The following is a 23,614-nucleotide window of genomic DNA, read 5'->3' as shown; positions in this document are numbered from 1 at the left end:
CTCAGTTGGGCGTCTGACTTCGGCTCATGTCATGATCTCGAGTTTCGTGTGCTCAGGGCCCGCATTGGGCTCTGTGCTGACAGCTCAGAGCCTAGAGCCTGGTTTGGATTCTGTGTGTGTGCCTCTCTCTCTGTTCCTCCTCTGCTTGTTCTCTGTCAAAAATAAATAAACGTTAAAAATTTTTTTTTGAAAATAATAAAAAAATAGATTAACACACTATATGGCCTTTTGGGTCTGGCCTTTTTGACTTATCATTCCTTTGGTGTGTATGGTAGTGTATGTCACTACTTTATGGCTGTATAATGTTTGTTTATCCATTCCGTTTAGTTAATTGAAATTAAATGGGCTATTATGAATGATGCTGCTGTGAACATTTGTTTGCAAGTTGTCATGTGAACATATGTTTTCAGTTGTCTTGGGTACATGGCTAGGAGAAGTGTTGGGTCATATGCTAACTCTCTAACTCTGAGGAACTGTCAAAACTAGTCCATTATTTTCTCGATAATTTTCACTTAGACAATCTTTAGGAGAGTGAAGATCACAGTTCTAATATTTAGTACTTCTTTCTAAGACTTGAGTTACTCTTAAGTTCTTCTAAAGAAAAATTTCATAGACTTGTTTAATTGAATGTCTTGAGGAAAAATGTAGGAAGTTTTTCTCAGGTAAATTACTGCTGCCTAAGTAGGAGGTTAATACTGTATTTTATAGAAATTCTTGAATTTTGTCATTACCAAATTGAAAGATCTGTTAATAGTGGTCCAGTAGGCCATAGGCATACGTAATTTTCATAGATTAATATGTTCTAATTGGTGGATTGTTTCTCTTACAGGGTTTTGACTCTGGGAGGAGGGCTGCCTTATTTGGAGCATCTTAACCTCTCTGGTTGTCTTACTGTAACTGGTGCGGGCTTGCAGGATTTGGTCTCAGCATGTCCTTCTCTAAACGATGAATACTTCTACTACTGTGACAACATTAACGGTAATGCCTTTTAATAATGAGATAATTTTGAAGGAATATGTTTAAAAATTTTTAGCAGTTCTGAGAATTCTTAGGGTTTCTATTTAACTTTCTAGATTTGTAATTACCAAACTGTTTTACTTTCAGAGATAGTCTTTTACATTTGGTAAAATTTAAAAAAATCATATGTTTTCATTAATTAATTCCTATAAAGGTAAGTTTTTCTTGCAGATGGGTATTTCAAATATCCATCATACCAGATTTTTGGGATATGTAGTAGTCTGATAAATTCTTAAATGGCCAGTTGTAGAAATACTAAAATTCTTACAGAATTTTGGGAAATTCTTCTAGTGATGTAACACTCATTAACAGTTTAGATGTATTGACGTTCTAGATATACTGTTTTCTTAGGGACGATCACTCAGCTTTCTTGTGGGACAACTTTAAAAAATGCAGTTGGAAAAGGAGGACTTTGGTAATGGGAACCTCATGGGGATCCTCGCTCTCGTTCCAAATAAATCTCATAGAAGTTTGAGGTGGGAGTTGCTGTGTGATATCGAAGAGGCTGAATTGCTTTAGATGTGACTAAAATTCATAGTATTATGGAGATTGATTCCCGAACCTACTTTTAATAGTTGTTTTGTTTTGTTCTATTTTTGAAACCTATCCCTGCCCTGCACTGAGCTTGTTCAATATGGATTTTTTTTGTTTTGTTTTGTTTTTTGAGGTATTCAGTGCCCTTTTGGGTTTTTAATAGTTACTGGTAGAGACTGGAGTTTCTAGAAGCATATAAAGAGCTTGTCCTTAATTATTAGTAAGCATATCACCCCCTGTATTTATAACTGGGAGAATATTCGCATAGTTCAGATTCTGCTGTGCACCTGTCTTTTTATACCATAAACTGTTTTCTTTGAAAGCCTGTGTCATCTTAACATGACAAGAATATCACTTGAGTTTCTCTCCGGAAGAACAATTGACAGCAGCCAGGAAGACTGGAGGAATGGTCTCTTTAATGACATACTTGAATGCAGAGAAGTTAGCAAATTGCTAATTCTGGGAGATTAGATTTTCCTTAAGTACATGTGAAAAGACAGGGGATTGCAGCTCTTTTATTTGAGGAATCACATTGGTGATGCAGGAGATGACCTTCCTTGTTCTCCAAGTAGCAACACTAAGTAGGAACATTTCTTTGCCTTCTGCATATAATCCAGGAATGGTGACAATGAATGTCATTTTAGTTGCAACCTGCTAAGTGTACAAAAACAAAGTTTGGTTGCTTCCATGAACCACTTGCTGCTTTTATGGATGGCAGTGAATTTGAGATGGGAGATTTTTTTTTTAATGCACAGTTATGTCATTGTACTTGCAGTTGTACTTCCTAAGGCTTGTAGGACGTATTATGAAAAGTAACCAATAAACAGTTATTTTTATAAGAAAATGTGTTATCTGTATGTTGTACTTGAATTGTCCGCCTTGATTCCAGCGTAGGTTATGTTTGTGGGAATAAATACCACAATTGAATTTGTTAGATTTGTTTTGGGGTATATAGATATTACAGGGTGGGGGAGATTGGATTTCAGTTCATTTTTATGATTTGCCTGCTTGTTTTGCATGTATAATTTTTAAAACTTCCTGAAATAATTTAGGTGACTGGATAAAAGTTAAATACTTAATGAGATCTTTTGCATTTTGTTAGGATGTTAAAATTAATTTCATCTTAACTGGTTTTGAATATGTAAATATTAAAGTGCTCCAAAGGAGTGTCTAAATATTAAAGGAGCTTCTACATTCTCTTGTTGAATGTGATTTTTTTTTTTTAAATGAGTGGCAATTTTCAGTAAGTGAATTTTAACGGAGAGATCTGACTGAAAGATTTAAAAGGAAATTGATAGTGCTTGTATAATCCAATATTAAGTCTCCCTTTCCATCTTCTTACAACATGATTTGGGGGAAATGGAAATCCTTTTAAGTTTATAGGGTGACTTGTCATATTAACTTGTGTTCCAGAGTTCCAGCCAATTGCTCTTAAAGCAGTCTTCTGATAGACTTTTTTCCTTAAAAGGACATATGGACACCCTAGAAAGTGTTAGAATAAAAGTTGCATTGTATCCCGTTTTGCAAGATGACAGATTGATCCAGTATCTTTTGCTACAACTTAATTTGTACAGTAAATATTTAGTGACCACTTATGGGGCCCCGTTTTTATTATTATTTTTATTTTTTCTGAAAGTAGTTAATACGTTTTATACATGCTCTTAGAATAATAGGGAGCATATTTAGGTAATAAACTATTTTAAGTATTTGAGTAACATTTAAAAATGTATCTGTGAAAAGAAAGCTTACATAGTTAACTACCAGGTTACTAACTAAAAGAAGTAAATACTGATAAAAGAAGTAAATATTAATTAACTAAGCAATGAGTGATAATTAAAGCAGAATGACCTGTTTCCTAAGCACGAGCAGAGATTTTGGGGAAGATTAAGTTAGTGGTAGATATCCAAATAATATCTACTGTGAGCAAGACACTGTAACTAAGCACTGATTAAAAAATGCCATTTTTATTCCTCTGAATGATTCCTCATGACATTTAAATTTGTTATTTGATTGATAACGTTAAGATTTAAATATAAAAAAGACTTCTTTGCCATAACATTTAAGAAATTCTCTGTCATTTAACAAGTATTAAATGGAATTGCGTAGTTTTGGAGCTCTGAAGAACACTTGAACAATGATAGCAAATAAACTCTTTGTACTTATTTGCATTTCCATGTCTGTATAATTTATGAATTAAGATAGATTAGCTCATAGTTCTGGAGGTGACACAGTCTCAGATGATTTGCTCTCTTATGTTTCTAATTTAAGTTAAAGAGGAATTGAAGGTAAGTGAAGGTAAGTGCAGATATACAGCATAAATGGTATACTTAAAATCCAGGAAAAACAAGTCAATCAGTAATAAAAACTTGGGAAAATAACTATAGTTAATATTATAGCTCTTTTTATCTAATATTTTAAAAATGCTTTCTTATAAACTTTATTTTTTACTATGCATTTAAAAATTTTATTTAATGATAATGCCAATTTTATTTTACTCTTCTTTATTATTCTTTAACGTGAGTTAGCCTTCCTGTATTTTAACCATTTGAGTTTTCTGTTCTATATTGACATAGACATTTGCTGGTGAGGAGTCAAATATTTAAAAGGAAACTGCCTTTTGAGTTGTCAGTGTTTATGGAAGTACTGCTGGCTGCTTGAGGTACTTGGCAAAACAATGTAGGAGATAATCTGAGTCATATTTCTTCCTCATGCTGCCTCACTTTTTTTTGTTGTCCATTTATTCCCACGTCTGAACAGTCCTGTGATCCTTAAGAGTCTCACTGTTAACTTTGCTAACGATTTTCATGCTTTGGAAACTGTAATTTTCTCTTCTGTTTTCTACAGTAAGAGACTAACCTAAGTTAAAAACAGTGGTTGCCTTTACTTTTGCTTTGCCCCAGGCCTTTAAATAGAATAAAATCTCATGGTTGACATCACTTTCATGATTATTAGGATCAGACAACCGGTCTGTAATTGACTTTAAGATGGGATTGTAGTTTTGAGATAGTATTGTAGTTATTGTTTAAGTACCCATTGGCTTCACTAGATAGATTCTTTCTTCCTTCCTTCCTTCCTTCCTTCCTTCCTTCTTTCCTTCCTTCCTTCCTTCCTTCCTTTCTTTCTTTCTTTCTTTCTTTCTTTCTTTCTTTCTTTCTTTCTTTCTTTCTTTCTTTCTTTCTCTTTCTTTCTTTCTTTTTCTTTCTCTTTCTTTCTTTCTTTCTTTCTTTCTTTCTTTCTTTCTTTCTTTCTTTCTCTTTCTTTCTTTCTTTCTTTCTCTTTCTTTCTTTCTCTCTCTCTCTCTCTCTCTCTTTCTTTCTTTCTTCTTAATGTTTATTTTGAGAAAGAGCATAAGCAGGCATGAGTGGGGGAGGGACAGAGAGAGAGGGAGAGGGAGAATCCCAAGCAGGCTCTGAGCCTGTGGGCACAGAGCCTGACTAGCGGCTTGATCTCAAAAACATTGAGATGGTAACCTAAGCTGATACCCAAGACCTGATGCCCCACTGATTTGAGCCAGGCGGATGCCACAGATCCTACTTTCTGATTTGAAAACACTTCTATATTAATTCTCTCTCTTCACTCTGTATACTTAGAGTCCCATTGAAACTCAGGTATTCTTGTGCATATTTGAAGGGGGGGGCACATTTTATATCAATGTAAGTGGAGAATTTGTTTTGTGATGTTAATACAGAGATGCTAACAGATAAGGAGGGTTGGGTTAATTTCAATCTAATATGGGACACACATTTTTCTTCCCCTATTATCTGTATTACCATCCTTCAGACTTGGAGAGCAAAGTGACCCAGGTGGCCAGGGGTGGACTGGAAGCTGCTGAGCCTGTTTTTTGGAGAAGATGATGACCAGCTGTTTAGTATTCGGAAAGATAGGAATCTCTAGAATAGCTTCCTTGAGCCTGTTGGCCCCTTTGAGGCTCCCTTTTATTCCCTGCCTTAGAACTAGTAGCGTACTTCATTTCCATTGCTTTCAGTCATCACTTCTGATTTTCCCCAGGCCATTTTTGAATACAGTATAAAGTTTCTTCCTTACATATCTGTCCTTTTAAAAAAATAGGAATATGGAAATTTTAAAGTATTTTAGGGAGTTTTAGTTGGAAAATTGTCTAAAAGTCTCCAAGTCTCTTTTCCTCTTATTCCTCCCTCTTTAAAATTGTGGACTAGAATTACATACTGAGAAATATATTTTTGCCGAATCCACCAGTTCAAGCATTTCATCCCAGGGACTGCGTGTCAGTCAGGGCCTTGGTAGTGAGGTGGGAGATGGGCTCTTGACCAAAGGTAGTAGGTGATTGGCAGGCAGAGCAGGAATGAGCATTTAGAGGGTGAGGAAAGACGCTACGAAGAGTTGGCACAAAACTGCAGATCTGCTCAGAAGGAAAACTTGGTCAGAGGTTGACTGTGGGAGAAGAGTTTCAAACCAGAATAGTTTTTAATAAAGATCTGATAATGCATACTAAGACATTTTGATTTTGGTTAAGATGACTAACCTTGAGTCATATTTTCAGGGAAAATAACAAAACGCTACTTTGTGAATTTTAAATATTTGACATACTAACTTTTCATTTTTAAAATAGAACAAATTTTAATTTTGATTAAATTAAACATTATAGACTTGTAACCCAATTATATTTGAAATAATTTAAAACTTTTTGCTAGGGAAAATTTTAAACATACAAACATGGAAATAATGAAGTCTCATGTGTTACTGACTTTGGCAGTTATAAACATGTGGCCGATCTTCTTCCATATTACCACTGCCCACTCCCATACCTGTTCCTCATATTGCAGTCATCACCTCTGGTTTACAATTAAACACAAGTATTTGAAAATAAATGAGGTCCTAACCCATTGTAGTCCCACATATGCTTGTAAAGTTTACTAGTTTCTTTTCTTAAAGATATATTATCATTTCCATATTGAAATCCATGAACATTATACTTCATTGACTATATATCCAAAGAAGTTTGCCCTTGGTATTTTGTGTATGCCATTTTGGGAATACAAGGAAAAGTTAAATTCTGGGAAATAGTGTTTTGTGTCTCTAGTTGTAAGTAGTCTTTTTCTTATGTTGGTATTAACATAAATGCCTTCTTTTGCAGTGGATTACTACTTTATTATTTCATTTATTTTTTTAATGTTTATTTAAAGCTTGTTTTGAAAGAGAGAGAGAAAGAGAGTGCATGCGTGCCTGCGCAAGTGAGGGTGGGCAGGGAGAGAGACTCCCAAGCAGGCTCCGTACTGCCACTGCAGAGCCCGACGCGGGGCTCGAACCCATGAACAATGAGATCATGACCTGAGCCTAAGTTGGACGCTTATCCGAGGTGGCATCCCTATTTATTTATTTTTGAGAGAGAGGGTGAGAGAGCGTGTGCACATGTGTGAGCAGGGGAGGGGTTGGAGAGCGAGCGAGCGAAGAGAGAGAAAATCTCAAGCAGATTCTGCACCGTTAGTGTAGAGCCGGACATGGGGCTCAAACTCATGAACTGTGAGCCGAAATGAAGAACCTGAACTGAAACCAACAGTTGGATGCTTAACCAGTTGAGTCACCCAGGTGGCCTGCATTGCTACTTTAAAAGACAAATTGCTATTTTAAAAAACAAAACAAAGCTTATTTAAAATGTTTTTCTGAGTTAAACCATATATCAATCGAGAGTACTCGGATTTTTCAGTTATCCATTTGACAGTGTATAAAATTATATTTCATGTACTTTCTGTATGATCTGTACATATCACAAATGTAAGTAATTTGGTTTTGTTTTTGGTGCAGACGTACCGAAAGGCTTCAGTACAGTTCAAACACCCTTTTGCACATTTGCCTGCCTTTATGAAAACTCTGATTCATTCAAAGAACTTGAACTTTCGCATATGTGCCATGATACCTCTCCTTTGATATTTTCTCATTCCCGGCTGTGTTCCCTAATAGATCTTTTATCTAGTGTCTGGGTAGCATAATGTGACTGGGATAAAATGTCAGTTATTCCACAGTGTTTTATTTTTCTTTGTAATTGAGTCACAGTTTTTATTATGTCGTAGATATGTGTTGATTATATACTTAATTCTGGAAGATAATTTCACTTAAGTCTTGCCATTTGTTTTGGCTACAGATGTTAATATAAATGGGAGAAATGTGTTCAGTCTATATCTATATAGTTTATTTAAGTTTCAAATATAATGTTCATTGTAATTTCTGAATAGTGGATTCTTTAGCCGATGTATGATGGATGGGGCTATTTTTATCTTAATTATATTTTTAGGAAGGATGTTTAGAGTTTAAGAAATCTGTTGTTAAATTACCCTGCAGCATTGCTTCTGTAGGTTATCTTTTTGTCTTAGATTTTTATTTTGTAAGACTGTTGCCAAAAAATTTATTTCTTTCCCTTCTTTCCTGTAGATTTTGGACCAGTTAAAGTAGAACTGCTGTTTGCTTTTTTTGTGTCTAAGTTTTTATACACTCATTTGGCACTTTATTTCTATGTTATACATGGATTGCTAGTAAAACAGTCAAATGTCTTGCTCTTTCATGTGATCTCTAAGAAATTCCTCCTTTCACACTTTTCTGTTTTTATACAGGTCCTCATGCTGATACCGCCAGCGGATGCCAGAATTTGCAGTGTGGTTTTCGAGCCTGCTGCCGCTCTGGCGAATGATCCTTGACTCCTGATCTTTGTCTACTTCATTTAGCTGAGCAGGCTTCCTTTCATGCACTTTACTTACAGCACATTTCTTGTGTTAACCATCCCTTTTTGAGTGTGACTTGTTTTGGCCCCATGTCTTACAGCCTCAGAAATATTAACTTACAGTGAATTGTACAGTGTTGTTTCTCTTGCAATCATATTTTTGTTTTAGAAAGGGATTAGATCTTTTCATCAGGGTGAGAACAGTTTTATCGGTTTTCATTTAAATGGAATGCTTTGAAAAGAATGTCACTAATGCCATGCCATTTGAAGTATTTGTTAGATTAATTTGAGTTTTAAAGTCAATGGGGGTTGTTGGTTCTCTTTATATATAAACACTGTACCAAGCTTTGCAGATCTTTTCAAACATAACATTTCTGAAGTTTTATTTTCAAAGATTGCACATTTTGAAAACCAATCTTTTTTTTCCATGTTTCCTTTATTTGAACAATTCTCAGAGGGCCAATTCAAACATACCCATATGTAAGATTCCTTAAGATAATAGAATAAATTGGCTTCTTGGTGTTAGCTCAGTGAGCTAGCAGAGCACCAATGTATTTGTATTTGCTTTCTTCAAATACGCCTGGTTCCTACCACTGTCCCTAAATTGTCAAATTTGGGAGGGATTTTTGAAAATTCCCTAATCATTTGAAGAAATGTATCAATAAAATCTACTTTGAGGACTTTATCAAGTAATTTTTTGGTGTTTTGATTTTATTAGAAATCTCAATTCACATTTACATTAGTGTAAAATAAGATTAAGTATTTTATTTTGAGCTCCCATGAAGACATTCTGGCAGTAAAAAAAAAAGTTTTTTTTAATGTTTATTCTTGAGAGAGGGACAGAACATGAGTGGGGGAGGGGCAGAGAGAGAGAGACAGATCTGAAGCAGGCCCCGGGCTCTAAGCTGTCAGCACAGAGCCCAATGCGGGGTTCGAATTCACGAACCGTGAGATCATGACTTGAGCCGAAGCTGGATGTTCAACCGACTGAGCCGCCCGGGCGCCCCGATTTTGGCAGTTTTAGACAGATAATCTAATTTTGTTGAGCTGAGTGGTCTTTTATGAAAGACCAGTTTGAAATTCTACAGTATTTGGAATTTGAATGTGTATGCCTATCTCCATTGCTGTGTGAAAAGACAGTGGGAGTGGAGATCTATCATCAGAAAAACACATATTGATTCAGTTTTTTTAAAAAATGTTTATTTTTGAGAGAGAGAGTGCACAAGCAAACATGAGCAGGGGAAGGGCAAGGAGGGTTGGGGAGGGGCGGGGAGGGGGGTGGTGGACAGAGGATCCCAAGCCAACTCTGTGCTGACAGAGCCCGATGCAGGACTCGAACTAATGAGCCGTGAGATCATGATCTGAGCCCACAGGTGCTCCTGAATCAGTTCTCTGTAATGTTCTGTGTAATGTTCTGTCCGGAAAAGAATAGTCGGCAGCATGCCCTTCATCTGTTGGAAATACATGCAAGTGTGTGGAAGAGGAAGGATCTTGAAGTTTTGTTACTTGTCCGAGTGAGGGATAGGAAGAGTAGGAAAGATACAAATTCTAGGCAGACAGATTTCAGTTCAGGAGAAGAGAAGACTATTTTATTTTAGACAGCTGTCTAAAGATGAAGAAGAATCATTTGCTGAGAATATGAACAGGGAGAATCCACCCATAAATCTACCCTTGTTTTCAGTCTCCCTATCATTTGAATTAAACGTGGCAGTGGGGGACCCAACTCTTGGAGGGGGGTTGTCTATGTAGTGACTGAAGTTTCACTTTTTGTCAGGGTTCTCATTGTGTCACAGTTGACACTTGCAAAATGTTTCTTGCATGTAGGACAAGGCAGCTGTGTAAGCAGACCATCTTACTTGTTTGAGCTTGTACCTGTTAGGTGGCTCCATGGCACCTCGTCGCTGCCTTTACAAGTCTGGCCTAAGCACAAAGAAATGATTTCTTGATTCCCTTAGCTTGAAAGGAAATCTGAGCTGAGTGAGCACTTCCAGGATCCAAAGTTTTATTTTATAAGGTTGATTCTCTTGTAGTTACTGTATTTTTATTTCCTTAAGTGTTTAATAAAGCTGATTTGAAAAGTTCCCATCAGGGATTATTTCAATAAAACAAACTACATGGATTCTTCTGGAGTGAGTCCATCCAACCCCAAATTCATCTTAATCTGTATTTACACGAATCATAGGTAAAATTATTCATCTGTACTCCTGGCCCTGAGTCATCAAGTGATGAGTCAAGTTTATCCTCCATGTAATCCCAAAACAGTATAATATTTTGGGAGGAGAAATTTTTATAATTCTTACAGGAAGAAAATAATTCAGTGTTTCAGGATTTAAATGTTATCCTTTTCATTTAATAAATTTGAGCAGCTAATTTCCTTAGAGGTACCAGGTAATTGACGTGTCTCCCTTTTGCTTTGCCCTGAGCTTCTTGATATTAGCAAACCATTAAATAGGCCTTGGCAATCCTGGACTAACTGGACTTTGGTGTGTCAGCACATTGTCATGTGGAGGCTTACTGTTTTTCTACTCTGCCTCTCCCTTAGTTGCATGGGGAGATAGACAACATAATTTACATCTAATTTTTATACATTAATTTCAGGGGATACTTCATATTTGATGAAACACGATATATACTTGTTTCGCATTTATCTTGGGTTTTGTGATTGATTTCACGAATTCTTGGAACTGTTCATTCTTAGAAAAAGATACAAGTTAATGTAAAATGCCTTGGGGTACCTGACATCAGGTGCTCAGTGCTGGGCAGTGTTCTAAGTAACTTTGCTTACATACCCTGACTTGTTTAAACAGTGCAACGAGGTAAGTAATATTAATCCAGCCAATCCAGTTAATCCAGCTAATCACTGGTTCTCAACTAGAGGCAGTTTTATCCCACAGAGGACATTAGACAACATCTGGAAACATTTTTGGTTGTCACATCTTGGCAGGGTTGGCAAGAAGGGATGCAACTGGCATCTAGTGGGTAGGGGTCCGGGGTGCTGCTCAACATCCTCTGGTGAACAGGTCAGCCCTCCACATCCACACATTACTTGGCTCAAAATTTCAGTAGTGCTTTTGCTGAGAAATCCTGCTTTATGCATTTCTATTTTGTGTACATCTTTCCATGTTAGCACATACATTTAGTACCTTAAAAATTATTTTAATGTTTTTATTTTTATATTTTATTAAAATTTTTTAAAAATTTATTTTGAGAGAGAAAGCGTGCATGCAACATGGGGAGGAGTGGAGAGAGAGGGAGAAAGAATCCGAAGCAGGCTCTAGGCTCTGAGCTGTCAGCACAGACCCTGACGCAAGGCTCAAACTCATGAACTGTGAGACCATGACCTAAACCGAAGTCAGATGCTCAACCAACTGAGCCACCCAGGTACCCCTTAATGTTTATTTTTGAGCGGGTACAAGAGGGGGAGGGGCAGAGAGAGTGGGAGACTGAGGATTCAAAGTGGACTCTGTACTGACAGCAGAGAGCCTGATGGGGAGCTCGAACTCACCAACTGGGACATCATGACCTGAACCAAAGTCAGATGCTTAACAGACTGAGCCACTCAGGTGCCCTTACATTTAATCTTTTTAATGGCTTAGTAAATATAGTAGTGTCTGTGTCTATCTTTGTTTGGGTTGTTATAACAGAATACCATGCACTGGGTGGTTTAAACATTTATTTCTCATATATCTGGAGGCTGGGAAGTCAAGGGTTAAGGTGCTGGCAGATCTAGTTTCTGGTGAGGCCTCCCTTTCTGGTCTGCAGAACACCCTATTCTCATTGTGTCCACACATGGCCTAAAGAAAGGAAGCAAGCTCTCTCCTCTCTCATGATGGTGTTCATCCCAACACAGGGCCTCCACTCAGCCTAATTGCCTCCCAGAGCATCTATCTCCAAATACCTTTAACATAGGGCATTTGGGTTTGAAGACAGGAATTTTGTGAGAGACACAAACATTGAGGCCATAGCAATGTCTTAATTTTTTAAACAACTTCCCTTTTGATGAACGTTTAAGTATATTTCTTTTTTCCCCTAAACTATATCACTTAAATAGGAGTATGTGTGTGTGTGTATATATATGCACATTTGTGTACAAGTGCATGTTCAGAATTTCTATAGGGTAAGGTCTTAACGAGGTATTTGGCATTAAACATAAAAACTCTATATTGCGAAGTTGTTCCTCTTTCCCCCAGAAAAGTTGTGTTGTTTTGCTGGATCTTAAAAGTGTGATGATATTCCGCTGGACAGGCAAAGAGGAAAGGCTTTCCAAGTGGAAGGTAAGTACATCGGCATAGAGGTAGGAAACTCTTAGTGTGAGGGGAGCTGTGGGTTGTCTTAATTGAATTTAGGGTCAGAGTGGCAGGAGGCAGGGCAGACTACTAAATAAAAACACTTATTTTGAAAATGATCATTTTATTTACAAATAATTTCTTCCTTCTGATGTGATCAATATCACTTAAAATAATTTTCATATCCAATAGTTTTTACATGATATAAAAAGTATACAATGAAAAAATTACCTGTTGCGTATAAGAGAGGCAACATAGATCCAAACAGACAAAACATTTTTGGGGTATGGGTGGATGTATACAGCTAAAGCAAATTCAACATTTGGAACATCAATATTATGTACTCCAGTGCTATACACTGCTTCAATTAAAGGCTTCAGTTCAGAATAGGGCATGTGAAGGGGAAATCCAGAGAACTGAAGGGAAAAAAAAAACACAACCAAGATTTGTAGTTATTAGCGAAGCTTGAAGATTCCATTGTATTTTTTCTCCATATAAACATAGGCAATTCTTAATTTTCTTGTCTTCTGCATCTCCAAGTCATTTATGTAATTCTGCTTTTCTATTCAGCTATACATTAGCAATACAGAAAACGGAGAGGGGCCAGATGGTTTTTTTGTTTGTTTAGTTCCTAGTGTATTGGTGTGTAAGACAGCTGTTAGCACCCAGCCACCCTCCACTTCCTTTCCCTCTGCCTGGTAGCCCTGAGTTTGTGTGGTAACCCATGTAATTCCAGGGACCTGGATTCCGCTAATCCGCACTCTGTCCCTGTGGCCACACTGATCTATCAAAGTGAGTCTCAGGAAACTGGGTAGGAATGATGGCACACAGAGGCTGTCTCTTGCCCTGGACAGCATGTGTGCAGATGTGAGTCCTGGCCTGGAACCGTTCCCCTATTTGATACCATGAAAAAAAGTGAGCCCAAGGACGGTGCCTTCTCATGGCAGAGGGCAGGGTGGAAAGACTTGGAGAAGAGCGGTACACTCCGAAGCTGTGACCAGTAAGCCAATAAATTCTTTTCACTGCTCAAAACTGTTTGAATTAAGTTTTTTGTTCCTTGAAGACATCCTGAAAACCTGATTTTAGTGAACAGAATTGAATGTCCAACTTGTCTTCATGCTGTTTAGCCAACAAGGTTTACCGTTTTGGTTTGAGACTGCTCTCTGGGTCTTATTCTCCCGCTGTAGGATGTGAACACAGCACTACTGCCAGGCAGGCGGGCACACGGATTTATTACTGAGAATGTTTTTTAGCATTGACAAGCAGTTAGTATAAAATCCTCTCCTTTTAAAAGAGATCAAGAATGGTTGGTTTCACCTTTATGCACAGTTGAGCCCAATAGGATTTAGCCAGATATTTTAATTGTATTTAGTGCATTTTATTTAAGGTAGTTTTCATTGCATACTCTCAGCATTTTCGGTTTATAGAGGCATTTTGCTGTTTAACAACTTAAATTACTGAGATGTGAACTTTTCATTACATCCTTTAGCCTATGCTGCTACGTCTATGAACTTTGGAGAGCAAAGTTGGGATTTGATTCCAAAAATCCATTACCAAGCAATTTCCATTTGAAATGCAATCTACAGGGTCAGTTTGGAGCCACTGCACTTACCCGGTAGTCTCCCAGCTGCTTGAGCAGCTCTCCTCTGTGGTCGTCTTCTACGTCTTCTCCTCGGCTTCTCTCTAACAGAGGCAGGAAGTGCCGTAGCGCCGAGGTGCAGTACCTGTTCCACCTGGTCAGATGGCGTGGCCTCCAGTCCATGATTTTCTCTCTGAGTATTTTTTCAATCCTGTTTATAAAAAAGAAGCTCCATCTTTTGCTGATTTGGCTTTTGTCAACAAAGATACAGTTTGTACACGGTGGGGATTCAGGTGAAATGGTCACTCAGTAGGCATGTTTATGTTGAAAGCTTTCAGTATCTGTAGGGCTTATTAATGCCGCATATTGATTCTTTACCCTGTGCTGTGACTTCTGTTTACGAGGATTGTTTTTCTAAATTGCCTTGAAACTGTTTTCAGAATGTCCAACATCACTAAACTTTACATGCTACAGATCAGTACCTGTCATATTAGCTAAAAGCAGTATACCAAAAATTAAGTTTCAAACACAATAAAAACTAGCTATCATTTATTGAGCTTTTTTTTTTTTTTTTTTTTTTTACAATTTTATTTAATCCTAACAGTGACTTGGGGCGCCTGGGTGGCTCAGTCGGTTAAGTGTCCGACTTCAGCTTGGGTCATGATTTTGCGGTCCCTGAGTTCGAGCCCCATGTCGGGCTCTGTGCTGACAGCTGGTAGCCTGGAACTGCTTCGTATTGGGTCTCCCACTCTCTGTGCTTCTACCCCACTCATGCTCTGTCTCTCTCTCAAAACGTAATAGTAATTCTAACAGTGACTCTCTGAGCAGATATTGTCCTGATTTTACTTACCTGGGGACAGTCTGAAGTAGGATAAGTGACTTGACAATGGCAAGGGAGTTGGGGTTTGAGTCGAAACCCTGTGAATTCTAAAGCCTCCTGTGCATCCCTAACCAAACACAGATTTAGGGGACCAGTCAGCTCCCCACTGCTTGGTAGCTCTAGGACCCACTTCTCATTTGGCACATTATACATATTTTTTGTTCTGGGTTTCAAGATGGTTTGAGCAAGAAAGTATGGGTGAATTGCTATGCACTTCATCAATATTGGAGAAATAAATGATGTGGGTTCAATTAATATAGTATCCTGATACTATCAGAAGAAAGAAAAAAGACTTTTAGGGGAATTAGTTGTTCTAGGTGGGGATCTCCAGTAAGGCTTTACTTAAAATTTGAAATTGAGAATAAATTGGTGTCTTCTAGTAATAATAGCTTAAAAAGGGTCACAGTTATTCTCATGTATATTTACACAGCTTGATACAGTAGAAAGAGCACACAGACGTTGAAATCAGAAAGATCTGGCTGGCCTCAGAGCCCCCTCTAACATTTAACAAGTATGTTGACTTCTCTGAACCTCGGTTTCCACATTTGCAAAACTGGAAGAATAAATTTTGCTTTATAGGGTTATGAGGATTATCCAGACTTAATATAATTAAATCTAATATTATTGGGACCAGCCTTCTGCATGTGTTAGGTTTATAAACTAGCTGAACTTCAGTAAGCCCCTAATTGGACAAAAGAGGCATATTTTAAGCTGAGGATTATGACATGTCTGAGCAAGAACCATAATAACATGATGCTGAGCTCTAATCTGATGTAAAGTTATGGAAAACCACCTGTCATTCCTGGAGCTCACTTCTGTTTGTTCCACACCATGCTGATGTGAATGCCCCCCTTTGAGCTGTGGGATTCGGAGATCACATCTGTATTTGGTATCTTTCTATAAACATGAATGAAGGTTTAACTGCTCGGGTTATTGATCCAGGCTGAGAACTGTTTAGTTTGGTATTAACACTCCTAGTGACAGATCGCGTGTGGGTTTATGGGTACTGTATGACCTGTCTTGTAGCTCAGCTGCGGCCGCTTTGTCTGTGCGCTGGTAGATTAGTTCTTCTGGCTACAAAAGAGGAAAGAAAAACACTTAATTTGAATAGCTCTACATCCTTTTCTAAATATTTTTAAAGAAATGATGAAATCTCAGACTTTCAGATACAGAGGATAGTATAATGGATGCCAATGGACCCATGACCCACCTAAGTACAATATCACAAATAAATTATAGAGCTGTTTGTTTCTTTCTCAATTTCATCTCAATTTCATCTCCTTTCTGTCTCACCACAGAAGTAACTATGACCTGAATTTGTTTTTTAGCACTTTGATTTTACAACTACTGTGTGCCAGGTATTTTTACAGGTGATGGGTATACAGCTATGAATAAAAATCCCTGCCTCCTGATGTCTTCATCACGCCTGATTGAAACAGGCAAGTTAATACGATGTATTCATGATTTTTTCACAGATCTGTATATCCCCGAACAATGTGTTGTTATGGTTTGGGTATTTTCTAAACTTTACGTGATAGTTTTTGTTTGTTTGTTTTTTAAGTATAGTTGACACACAGTGTTACATGAGTGATTGGGCAAGTCAGTTTATGCAGTAGTTTTATACTGTGAATATGCAGCTTGCCTTTCCTCCCTTAACATTACATTTAGAGATAATACCATGCATATTTTTAGAGTGCTAATAAGAGTTATTAATGCTGAATCGTTCGTTAACTACTATAAAATATTCCATTATGTACCCTACATATTTTATCCCTTCTGTAATTCCAGTTATTTTAGGCTATTAGAGTCTTTCTATGAAAACAGTCTTTTCTATATCACCTTGTACACATGGAAGAATTTCTCTGGGGTACTGTNGGGGTATTTTTTTTTTTTTTTTTTTTTTTGGAATGGTCTGGATCACAGTAAAAAATATACTTTATACTGTACACTCTCCATACACACACACACGTAAGTATATAGCTAACAAATTAAAGGTATTAGTAAACAATTTTCATCGTTACTACTTACAATATTATTACTGGCCAGGACCCTCTAAATTAATTTTATGGGCACCTAGTGGCTCATGCCCTGCACTTTGATTTCATGCTTTAATAGCAGTTGTAAAATCTGATCAATTTAGTGAATTGAATCCAGCATTTAAAAAATTAAGTAGAATATATTTTGTGGTACTTTTATGTCCTGAGGCTCATTATATCAAAACTTGTTTTTCACATATGTATATAACTGTTCATGCTATGGTGGTAATTTATTATTATGAGTTGGACTCAACTAAGTTTGAAAAACATTTTTAACTGAGTATCCAGAAATAGAATTAAGGGTCAAAAAATATCTGGTTACCGAGTAGAATGATTTCAAATTCCTCACTTTTCTTTGTCTATATTGTTAATAGAAGAATTATACCTGAACACTGGAAAGGCCAGGATATGGCAGACTTCGTGAAAAGAAAGATTTCCATAGCTTGGGCTTGGCGACATCAAAATTTATCCGTAGTGGAGAGTCATGTCGTTGAATATTAAACCAAATCTAAAAAAGACAAGACTAACTTAGCATATATGGCAGCGGATCTATATACACGTGTGGGTGTATGTGTAGAGGAAGTAGAAAGACAGCAAGAGAACACGCACATTTTTGGCATACTTTGATTTGGAAAACCAGCATGCATTTTATAATCAGACATCATAAAATTGTCATTGGCCATTTTTCGCATTTTTGTATCTGAAGTTGAGGTGTGCCTTACGTTCATTGTAGGTTGATGAAATAAGATGGTTCCTGAGAAGAAAATTAAAACTTTTTGGGAGAAAGTAGATAAGGCTACTCTTCTCAGGCTGGCTTTTCCCAACTCTGTACCTCCTAGCCTCCTAACTGATTACACGTGTACCTCTTTGCTTCCACAGCACTCAGCAATCTCTGAATAGCCCCTGTCTTGGGGTTGAGGCATGCAGCATATTGGTTCTGGGGCCAGGCGATTTGTACTTGAATTCTGGCCCCGATATTAGTACTAACTGTGTGACCTTGGATGATTTCTTTAACTTCTGTGTACCTCTGTTTCCTCCTTTATAAAGCTGGGCAGTAGTACCCACCTCATAAGACTGCTGAGGAGATGAGATCAGTTATCTATTTATACCTCTTAGAACAATGCTTGTTACATAGTAGGTCCTCAATAGTTATTTGCTAATTTATTATTATTAGTGTGTCTCACTGTTTAATAACTGCCTACATCTGCCTCCTCACTAGATATTACATTGTTGTCTTAAGCACATTTGCCACGTGCTTTGTTCACTATCTTTAGCATATAGCATAGCTTCTTGCATATAGTAGGCATATTCAATGACTGTGTGTACGAGTGGTAAGTTTGTCCATTCAACATATTTATCAAGTATCTTACACATGTAGGCTCAGTTTCAGTCACTAGGAATAAAATAGTGAATGAAATGGAGTTCTGCCCTTTCGCAGTAGCTAGTGAGAAGATAGTGTGAACAAATAAGTAAATATATGGGATTATCAAGATGTTACATGATGTAGCAGATTGTATCATTGACCTCAGTTCTTCACCCCATCCTATACTCCCCCTCTTTGCCATGTTATTTTGTCTGCATTTCCTCCCACTGATATGGTTGAGATGTATTTTCCTGCTCCTTGACTTTAGGCCAGTAGAATGAATGGGACAGAAGTGCCCTTGTGTAACTTCTGAGTCTAAGCTTAAGAGGCTTTGTGTGTTCCTGCTTGCCTTCTTGTGATTCTGCCGTTGTCACTGTTGAGTCCCAGAATAAACACACATGAAGCAGAGCTGTCCCAGCTGCCCCACAGATTCATGAGAATAGCTATCTGAAGCCATTTAGTTTGGGAATGGGATTTTACTATCTTTGCTGTGGCAACAGCTAACCGTACAAGACTAGAGAAAACTACATGGAAGAGATGAAACTTCAGGGTGGTGGACAGAGAAAGATGACCTGTGATCAGCAATGCAAGAGTTGAGAGACAATATTATGATGATATCCAGTAACGGGGAAGGTCATCTATGCAGAGGAAATAGTAAACGTGCTTGATGTGCTGAGGAACAGCAAGGACATTGGTAGCTTTGGAAGAGTGAGCAAGGTAGAGCGAGTAAGGGATGAGATCTGTGGAGGATGGAAGGTGGTGGGGTGTGATGCCAGTCAAGTCATAGGAAGCCTTGTGGATTATTTTAAAGATTTAGGTATTTGATTTTATTTTTTAAATTTTTGAAATTTTATTTATTTTTATTTTTAAATTTTTAAAATGTTTTATTTATTTCTGAGAGAGAGACAGCATGAGCAGGGGAGGGTCAGAGAGAGGGAGATACAGAATCCAAAACAGGCTCCAGGCTCTGAACTGGCTGTCAGCACAGAGGCTGACACAGGGCCCGAACCCATGAACTGTGAGATCATGACCTGAGCCGAAGTCGAACGCTCAGCCAACTGAGCCACTCAGGTGCCCCTATGTATTTGATTTTAGAGTGAGCTAGGAAGCCACTGGAGTATTTTAAGCAGAGGGGGTGACACAGTCTGCCTTCCATTTTAACTGCTGTTTTCAGACTAAACTGAAGGGGATAAGGGCAAGTAGTGAAGTTTCCCATTAGGAAGCTATTTTGAATAATCCAGGTAAGAGCTACAGTAGCGTGGACAAAAACAGAAACAGTGAAATTGGTGAGCTATGGTCAGACTCTGGGTATACTATGAAGCCAGTAGGATTTGCTAATGAATTGGATGTGGGAAAAAGAGGAATCAAAGGTGACCCCAAGGATTTTGGCCTAAGTAACTTCACTAAAGGAATTGCTATTTATTGAAATCAGACTGCAAAAGGAAATTGGAGTTCAGGTTTGGGCACATTAAGTTTGAGGTGTCTGACATCTATATGAAGATGTTGAAGACATAGTTGGAAATTTCAGTCTGAAGTTCTGGGAGCTAGGTGAGCTAGAGATACATTTAGAGACCATTGGCATATATATGTTCCTAGGGAGAAAATACAGATAGAAAAGATGTTTGATAAACTTAAGCTTCAAGGATCTGATTTTTCAAATTTGGAGTAATAAAAAAAAACATTAAAGGATAGAAGTGTCAGTGATGTATGATGATGCTTGGAATTCAAATCAAGGAATTGTTTTAAGTAGGCAGGGTCTTTAAGAATTACAGTTAGGCTGTTGGGTAGGGAATGTGCAGGAAAGTAGTGGGAAATAGCATTGGAAAAAGTTGAATTCAGATTATATAGGTCTTTGAACTCCAAGGCAAGAAGTTTACTCTTTACTCTGTACGTAGTGAGGTACTTCAATACTTTTTAAGCCATAGAATGATGAAGGTGAATGTTCAGAAACTTAATCAGGCATTCGTGTACCAAATAATGGATTGAATTGAGAGATTATTTAGTTATTTACAGTAATGCAGGGTGAAACAATAATGGCATGGCCTGGGAAACAGAACAGGTAGAACCTATATGATTTGGTATCTGTTAATAGGATTAAAATATGCAGAAGTAAGGAAGAGAGAAAACCGAGGACCATTCTGAGATGTGAATCTGGGTAATTGACATCCATAGAAACGGGAAGCCAGGAGGAGGAGCTGGTTTTGGAGACAAGGGGGAAATGATTTGAATTTTGGATGTGCCAAGTTTGAGATTTTGATAAAGCACTTGGGTGTCTTGCAGACAGCTGAAAATTCAGAATCCAAGGATTTTGGGGTTAGTGACAGGATTATAACTTCTCTGCCAGGGTAACCTAGATAGAACTACAATTAATAATGATAGGTGTGGTACTGCAAGAAATCTAAGTATAGAATCTTCGGGAACATCTACTTTTTAAGGGGTGGGGAGAAGAACCAGTGAAAGAAAACTAAGAAACTTGCAGAGAAAATGAAAAACCAAACAGTCCTTTATCTGTACACCAAGGAGGGTAAAGTGTTCTTTTCATGAAAAGAACATGTGACATAGAAAAGGAGAGGAGAATGAGAAATGAGAATAAACCATTGGATTTATTTATTCGTTAGGAAGACAATTGTACTTGTCAGAGTCAGGGGAAGAGGAACTAGATTTAAAAGGGCTAAAGTCTGAATGTACTGAGAATGTAGAAGTAGGGGATATAATTAGTAATTGAAGAATTTTGGAAGCAAAGGAAAGAGGGGCAGTGGTACTTAAGGGTGTGTCCTGATTGGTGGAAGTGTACAAGCTCCCCTCCAAGATTTTGTGGGTTTGGTTCAGACTACTGTGATAAAGTGAATATCGCAATAAGGCAAGTCAAATGAATATTTTGGTTCCCCATTGCATACGAGAGTTATGTTTATGCTATACTGGAGTCTATTAAATGTGTCATAGCATTATGCCTAAAGAAACAATGTATATACCTTAATTAAAAATGTTACTTAAAAATGCTAACCATCATCTGTGCTTTCAGCAAATTATAATCATTGACAACAGATCATCATAACAAATATAATAATAATGAAAAAGTTTGAAATATTGCAAGAATTACCAAAACATGACACAGAGACACAAAGCGAGGAAAATGCTATTGGAAAATGGCACTGACTGACTTGCCTGGCAAGGAGTTGCCACACACCCTCAATTTGTAAAAAACACAGTATTTGTGAATGTAATGGAGCTTCTTATTTCTTGAGGCAGGCCTGTGTTGCTATAAACTTCCCTCCTAGAATAGCGCTTAATGCATCCCAAAGACTTTATTCTTCATTTTCATATGTCTCCATATTTTTTAATTTCCTTAAAAATTTTTTTTAACTTTTATTTACTTTTTGAGAGACAGAGACAGAGTATGAGCTGGCGAGGGGCAGAGAGAGAGGGAGTCAGATTCTGAAGCAGGTTCCAGGCTCTAAGTTGTCAGCACAGAACCTGACACAGGGCTTGAACTCATGAGCCGTAAGATCATGGCCTGAGCTGCAGTCGGATGGTTAACTGACTGAGCCACCCAGGCACCCCTTTAATTTCTCCTTTGTTGTCATAGTTCCGTCATTCATTGTTTAGTAACATTTAGCTTGTATGTATTTGTGTTTTTTTCCAGATTTTTTTTTCTTGTGATTTCTAGTTGCATAACATTGTGGTCAGAAAAGATGCATCATATGATCTCAGTCTTTTTGAATCCATTAAGACTTGTTTTGTGGCCTCACATGATCTATCTTGGAGAAAGTTCCATGTGCATCTCCTGTTGTTTTTGGATAGAATCCTCTGTATATATGTTAGGTTCATCTGGCTTAATGTGTCATTCAAAACCACTGTTTCCTTGCTAATTTTCTCTTTGGATAATCTATCCATTGATATAAGTAGGGTGTTATAGTCCCCTACTATTATTGTATTGCTGTCATTTTTTTTTTTCCTTTATGTCTGCTGATATTGCTTTATGTGTTAAGGTACTCCTATCTTGGTTGCATAGATATTTACAGCTGTTAAATCCTCTTCTTAGGCTCTTCCCTTTATCATTATGCAGTGTTCTTTGTCTCTTGTTATAGTCTTTGTTTTTTTGTTTTTAAGGGTTATAGCTCATTAAACAATACATGAGAAGTACTCCCTTTATTTTTTTTAAACGTTTTAATATTTTTTATCTATTTCTGAGAGAGAGAGAGAGAGAGAGAGAGCGTGAACAGGGGACGGTCAGAGAGAGAGGGAGACACAGAATCTGAAACAGCCTCCAGGCTCTGTCAGCACAGAGCCCAACGTGGGGCTCGAACCCACGAATCTCAAGATCTTTACCTGAGCTGAAGTCAGACGCTTAACTGACTGAGCCACCCAGGTACCCCTATAGTCTTTGTTTTAAGGTTTATTTTGTCCAATATAAATATTACTACCCCAGCTTTCTTTTCATTTCCATTTGTATGGTAAATGTTTTTCCATCCTTTCCTTTCAGTCTTCATGCATCTGTCAGAAAAAAATCATTCGAGTATGCTTCCCCATTATATGTTATTTTTATGTTAGCTTCTAAAGAAACTGGAAAGAGAAGAACAAAAAAGTCCAAGGCCACTATAAGGAAGGAAATAATAAAGATCAGAGCAGAAATAAATGAAAAAGACAAAAAAAGAAAGAAAAGAAAAAGGAAACTAGGAGGTGGTTCTTTGAAAAGATAAACAAAGAATTGATAAACCTCAAAAAAATTGATAACCAGACCCATCAAGAAAAAAACCCTCAAAATCAGAAGTGAAGGAGCAGAAAGAACTGACCACACAAATGATTTTAAGAGAATAGTATGAAAAATTATATACCAACAAACTGGACAACTCAGAATAAATGAATAAACTTCTAGAAATATATAATTTAAACTAAATCAGGAAGAAATAGAAACTTTGAGCATACTGATTACTAGCAATGAAAATGAATTAGTAATCAAAAAACTAACGAAAGTTTAGGACCAGGTGGCTTTGCAGGTGAATTCTACCAGACATTTAAAGAAGAGTTAATACTTAGTCTTTTCAAACTATTCCAAAAAATAGAAGAGGAAAGAAAGCTTCCAAATTCATTCTACAAGGTCAGCATTACCCTGATACCAAAATCAGACAGAGACGCTACAAAAAGAGAAAACTACAGGCCAGTATCTCTGATGAACATAGATGCAAATGTTGATTGTACTTCAGTTAAAAAAAAAAAAAAAAAAAAAA

The 23,614-nt window shown here is 37.3% G+C and overlaps 2 protein-coding genes across 5 annotated transcripts in view; one reads left to right on the top strand and one right to left on the bottom strand.

Moving 5' to 3' along the window:
- The window catches only part of FBXL5 (F-box and leucine rich repeat protein 5), a 39,431-nt gene extending 30,504 nt beyond the window's left edge, over nt 1-8,927 (top strand). Inside the window, exons 10-11 of the mRNA XM_077750402.1 lie at nt 830-978; nt 8,136-8,927. Of these exons, the coding sequence (XP_077606528.1) occupies nt 830-978; nt 8,136-8,212 (226 nt within the window). The 3' untranslated portion in view covers nt 8,213-8,927. The remainder of the gene's footprint in view (nt 1-829; nt 979-8,135) is intronic.
- Nucleotides 8,928-12,646: 3,719 nt separating this feature from the next.
- Nucleotides 12,647-23,614, bottom strand: part of CC2D2A (coiled-coil and C2 domain containing 2A) — a 132,686-nt gene continuing 121,718 nt past the window's right edge. For all 4 annotated transcript variants that reach the window (XM_077750425.1, XM_077750428.1, XM_077750426.1 and 1 more), the window contains 4 exons: nt 17,409-17,531; nt 16,003-16,061; nt 14,141-14,318; nt 12,647-12,944 (listed from right to left, as the gene is read on the bottom strand). In XM_077750425.1, coding sequence (XP_077606551.1) covers nt 12,756-12,944; nt 14,141-14,318; nt 16,003-16,061; nt 17,409-17,531 — 549 coding nt within the window. In that variant the 3' untranslated portion in view covers nt 12,647-12,755. The remainder of the gene's footprint in view (nt 12,945-14,140; nt 14,319-16,002; nt 16,062-17,408; nt 17,532-23,614) is intronic.

Source organism: Crocuta crocuta, unplaced genomic scaffold, assembly GCF_008692635.1.
Source record: "Crocuta crocuta isolate KB4526 unplaced genomic scaffold, BGI_CrCroc_1.0 scaffold179, whole genome shotgun sequence".
NCBI classification, from domain to species: Eukaryota; Metazoa; Chordata; class Mammalia; order Carnivora; family Hyaenidae; genus Crocuta; species Crocuta crocuta.
This window is presented reverse-complemented; position numbering and strand designations above follow the sequence as displayed.